This window comes from Conger conger, chromosome 17 (assembly GCF_963514075.1).
Source record: "Conger conger chromosome 17, fConCon1.1, whole genome shotgun sequence".
NCBI classification, from domain to species: domain Eukaryota; kingdom Metazoa; phylum Chordata; class Actinopteri; order Anguilliformes; family Congridae; genus Conger; species Conger conger.
The window spans coordinates 18985570-18991067 of record NC_083776.1 but is presented as its reverse complement, the minus strand read 5'-3'; the positions used below and the strand labels follow the sequence as shown (position 1 = coordinate 18991067).

Sequence of the window (5498 nt, the reverse complement as noted above, 5' to 3'; positions counted from 1 at the left end):
GCTGAGCCTAGCGCAGTCTCATGGAGAGGTGTGGATGTTGGGATTAATTTAGCTGTTTTGTCTGCACACAATAGGGCATTTGCCGCCTCAGTGCCACTGTCTTTGACGGGATTAGGGTGCTAAAGTGGCACTTTCTCCAGAGAGATGTGTGCTTATGAAAGATGGGCCATCCTTTCCTGATTCACTGAATGTCATAGGCTGTGAAGGTGCTCAAAGGAGAGGGCTTGTGGACAATGGACAACCTGGAGCCAGATCAGAAGGTTGAGAATTGGACAGAAACTCAATGAAATATGATACATTATTTCTTGTGTTTCTCTTGAAATTATTATCCAGCGTTTCATGGGGTGTTTTTGTGCTCTTTTTGGGGCTGTTTGTGAAACATTAATGAAAAGATGATTTCTACTGTGAAATGTTAAATACTGTGCATGTGCATGGTTGTATAGGAAAAGATTAAAACTAGTGTCAGCAGTAATCAAAGTGTCAGTGATGGGCAGGTATCGATTAGTCAGAAGTGGTGTGTTTTGTGGTTTATACTGGAATGTGTTATCGCAGTTCGCTATGAGAAGATGTCCTCTCCCTGACCTCGTCCTCTCCTCTCCCTGACCTCCTCCTCTCCTCTCCCTGACCTCCTCCTCTCCTCTCCCTGACCTCGTCCTCTCCTCTCCCTGACCTCCCTCTCCTCTCCCTGACCTCCCTCTCCTCTCCCTGACCTCCCTCTCCTCTCCCTGACCTCCTCCTCTCCTCTCCCTGACCTCCTCCTCTCCTCTCTCGTCTCTCAGGAAGGGATCATCTCGGTGCAGGACATCGACCTGGTGATGACGGAGGGACTGGGCATGCGCTACGCTTTCATCGGTCCCATGGAAACCATGCATCTCAATGCACCTGAAGGTACCTGCCTGTGAACAGCTCGCACTCTCTCCCTACACACTCTCTTCTTTGGCTCATGTCCATAGAGGAGCCCTTCTCAGTTCTTTATGGAACCCTCTATCACACACAAACACACACACACCTATGTGCAGTGTGAAAGCTCCCAAACCAAGAATCATTTTGCCTGACAAAGAACTCTTAAACTAGATGGGGTTCACATGGGTATGGAATCACAGGGTTCCTTTTGGAAACCATTTTTTCTGAGGGTTTATAGCACTCTGTAGGTGGCAATATCACCTGGTGCACTTTAACAGAACACACGCATCCACACTCTTCCTGAAGACACCTGCATTTACAATTGGTTCATTAACCAGACACTTTTTATGCAGTCATCCATATATACTGCTGGATAGTTTGACTAGAGCAGCCACTACACCACTGCCTCCCAGTTAAAGGTGAGTACCAGGAACCAGACCATGTCAACAGACACTGCAGTGTGCCTACTGCATTTACCATGTTTTAATTTATTATGTTATACACTCACCGAGCACTTTATTTATTACACCTACTAATTCATGCAGTTATCTAATCAGCCAATTGTGTGGCAGCGGTACAATGCATACAATCATGTAGATACGGGTCAGTAGCTTCAGTTAATGTTCACATCAACCATCAGAATGGGGAAGAAATGTGACTTGATTGTTGGTGGCAGACAGGGTGGTTTGAGTATCTCAGAAACTGCTGATCTCCTGGGATTTCCATGCACACTAGTCTCTAGAGTTTGCAAAGAATGGTGCAAAAAAACAAAAAAAATCCAGTGAGCAGCAGGTCTGCATTCAGAAATGCCTTGTTAATGAGAAACGCCAGAGGAGAATTACCACACAGTTCAACAATGGCATGCAGAAGAGCATCGCTGAACACACAACACATCAGAACTCTAAGTAGATGGACTACAGCAGTAGAAATACCAAAGAAAGTGCTACCTGATTCTGGTAAAATAGAAAATGAAGAAAGATAAACGTGGGAAGAATACTGTCCATATCACATCAATGTGTGCAAAGTGGCAAAACCTCTCTATCATAACGTTAACGTTGTTTTGTTTTTTGTCTTTTTCAGTTGAACTGCATTATTATACATAGAAAACTGTTGTTTTCAACCTGTTACAGATATCCTTGGTCAGGTCCATTTTTCCTGCTATGCTAGAAAGGGAACTAATTGAATAGTGAGTTTTACAGTTTATGTATTTTACATAATTTTCTGGTTCTCTGGTTTTGAGTTGTCCTTCTGAGAACTGCCCCTGTCTTGAGGGGCCAAAGAGGTATTATAAATTACTCAAGCAGATTCTTAAGATAATCCTTCAATCATACCTAGAATTTTACACATGTAAGTGTTACATTCAACGTGTGAAACCTCTCCTAACACCCCCACACACATATGAAACGCCCCTCTGTGCTGCCTGTACTGAAACCTGGAATGAGGTGGAACAACAGCCCTGCCATTTTTGACCTTTGACCTCCTGAACAGCTCGCACCCTCCTGTGAGATAATAGGAGGGGTGCTAGCTGCATCTCCAGCTCTGAGGAGTGTGTGACCTGCAGCATCTGTAGGGACTGTGGCCGGCACTCATCTGTGCTCAAACTGTGAGCTCGGCCGTCACAGATTGCAGAAACTCATGTGACGCTACATTTATTTTTATTTCATTTAACCTTTATTTATACAGGGTAGGTTGACTGAGCACACATGCTCATTTACAGTAATGTCCTATTAATCCCCCCCCCCCCTCCAATTAGCCTAGCCTGTATGTCTTTGGATTGTGGGAGGATACTGGAGCAAATGCACACACACACACACACACACACACACACACACACACACACATATATATATACACACACACCCTGCATGAACATGCAAACTCTGCGCAGAAAGGCCCCAGAATGGGGGCATTCCATTATGTTCATATTTAAAATACTGTTGACAGATCACTGTTCACTGTGGAAACATCCATTTAATTTGTGTGGACATTTTTTCCGCAGGCGATTATGAAAACTGAATGGGTTTGACTCCATCTTGGAGTCAGTCATGAAAATCAAATTGCTGTGGCTTGGTATTTGTAGTTCAGAATTGGAAGACTCGTAAACAATTGCTTGCATGGATCAATGTTACATACATCCAACTCAGCTATAACTTTAAAAGTCTTCTGTGTCCTGGGTGCCTTGTTCTTATAGTTTCATGTTTTGCTTTGTAAAGTTGGTGCTTTCACAGTTCTATTGTTACTGCAGCTCCTCCAAAGGCTTCGTTTTCTCAACTCAAAACACTCAAGTCTCCATACATACCGCCCAAACTGCAGCATGTAAAGAGTAGGCTTTCAGAAAGAGGGGAAAGTCACTGCGTCACCACATCTCTGAGTGTACTCAAGGTGACCATCTTAACATTCATTACGTGCTATGGAATCCATCTACAATGCCTAGAAAGTGGATCTCTGCAAGTGATTAACTAGCAAAAATCTTCTGAAAATGTTTCATTGTGAAGTGTTGCCTACAACGGTGTTTGCTTTAACAGAACAAAAGATGTAGATAAACCCCTTATCAACAATTGCACATCGGGTATCTTATCTGAAGAATTTTGCAGGTCTTTTTGTTTTTTCCGTCATTGTGGCTGTGGATGGACTAAGTGCTATTGAGACACATCGGGCTTTTCACACCCATCGCACTGCGGTCACCAGCGTGATGTTCCTGGGGTTGATTCTGTATTGGCCGGTCAAGGTCATCAGGACCTTCTCTCCCACTGACTGAGGTCAGCCGTGACACATTCAGCCAGTTCGAGGTGTGGTTAGTGTTCCTGGTTGCATTACTCTGGTTGGTTTTCCTCCCAGGAACATTGACAGGGTGATAGAAATTAGGCTTTCAGCAATCTTGAGGTTAGTGGAAAATTCCCCAGTGATTTCTTGCCCTAGCTAGGCCCTGTTGGGGTACCATGTCTCATTCCCTGGGCTTGAGTGGCTACAGTTTCTGCTGGGCTACTCAACATTGGCCTGTATGGCCATAATGTATATTGTAATTCGTTATACTTTCATTGGAACACGCTCAATTGAATCAATTTAAGGTTTCTTACCTGGTAAGAGTATGAAAAATTTGAATATGAAAGGAAAACCGGTGCAAAGTATTTGCAGTCATCTCGGCGAACAGCTGTGGCCAAAAAATTTTGATTCTGTTGTGGTAAAAGGAGTTCGTGAAATGCAAAAATCATGAATACAAATGCAGCCAGACTCAGCCAATAAGATCAGAATGTGTGAACTGCACTTATTTCAAACGTGTTTAGTCGTAAATGGGGGAAAAATACGCCGTTCAAGGTGAAGAAAAGGACTCAGAGAGCTGTAGCCTCACTACAAGAAAAGGTCTTGGGGCCATAATGTCATCTTTCGCCTTATCATTTGGATGAGCCCTTATTGTTGGGAGTCGAACACTAAACTAATGAACTAAAGAGTTGCATCTGCAGCAGTAAGTGTCCCAAACAAATCCCTCATGGTGTCCTTTTCTTCCAGGTCTGGGAGACTACCTGAAGCGCTACAGGGAGGGGATGAGGAGGGTGCTTTCATCCTTCGGACCCGTTCCTGAGTTCTCTGAGGAGGAAGCCAAGACCGTCGTCCAGGTGCGTGTAACGTACACATGTGGAAGTGTGGGTATGTGTTCCTTACTACATGTGGACCATGTTTAAACATGTGTACACAGATGTATGTGTATGTCCATGTGTTTGTGATGCTGTTCTTGTCTGTGTGCGTCTGTTCACAGAGAAAAGTATTCTTAGCTCAATATTCTTCCCAAGACATGATTCATCCTAGTGCAGTGGTCTCCAACCCTGGTTGGAGTGCTACAGGGTCTGCTGGTTTTCGTTGTTACTCTGCACTTAATTAATCAGTTAGAGGATTACACCGTTAACTCCTCTCATCTGGTTACCTGGGTCTCAACAGGGTGCTGATTTTTAGGTGAAAACAAAACCCTGCAGACCAGTGGCTCTCCAGGACCGGGGCTGGAGACCACTCTCCTATGGAGTTATGGACTTAACCCCCAAAAAATAAGTTTATAAAATTGAGTGGATTAAAAAAAAGAAAACATGTTGTAATTAGGTGTAGGTATTAAAATATAGTCCAGTATTACAGTCAAATAAAAAAAGGTTCTGGGAAGTGTATGGTTATGGGTGTGATATCCCGTATTTCTCAATTTTACTATCGTCCTCCTCCACTTCACAGGAAATGTGTGACCTCATTCCCAATGACCAGCAGCACCTGTCAGCCAGGAGGGAGCGGCGGGATCAGCTCCTGATGGGTCTGGCCAAGCTGAAGAAATGAGCGGGATGGTGGAATGTCTTAGGGGGAGAGATTCCCGGGATCGCTGGGCTCTGGAACCTGTCATGTGGAATTTCGAGTTCTGTAACATTTTAGAATTCCACGGGGTGTCTCGGTGGCGCAGCCTGCAGAGCACTGACCGCATGCTCATTGTGAGCCGCGACGTCAACGGTTCGAACCCGACCGTCTGACAATTTGTCGCATGTCTTTCCCTCTCTCGCCCCCATTCTTCCTGTCTCTATATACTGTCCAATAAAGCTGAAAAAGGCCTAAAAAATAACCCAAAA

General features: G+C 44.3%; 1 protein-coding gene across 2 annotated transcripts in view; it reads left to right on the top strand.

Moving 5' to 3' along the window:
* The window catches only part of cryl1 (crystallin, lambda 1), a 15541-nt gene extending 10043 nt beyond the window's left edge, over positions 1 to 5498 (top strand). For both annotated transcript variants that reach the window (XM_061226536.1, XM_061226535.1), the window contains exons 6-8: positions 780 to 888; positions 4411 to 4517; positions 5116 to 5498. In XM_061226536.1, the coding sequence (XP_061082520.1) occupies positions 780 to 888; positions 4411 to 4517; positions 5116 to 5214 (315 nt within the window). In that variant the 3' untranslated portion in view covers positions 5215 to 5498. The remainder of the gene's footprint in view (positions 1 to 779; positions 889 to 4410; positions 4518 to 5115) is intronic.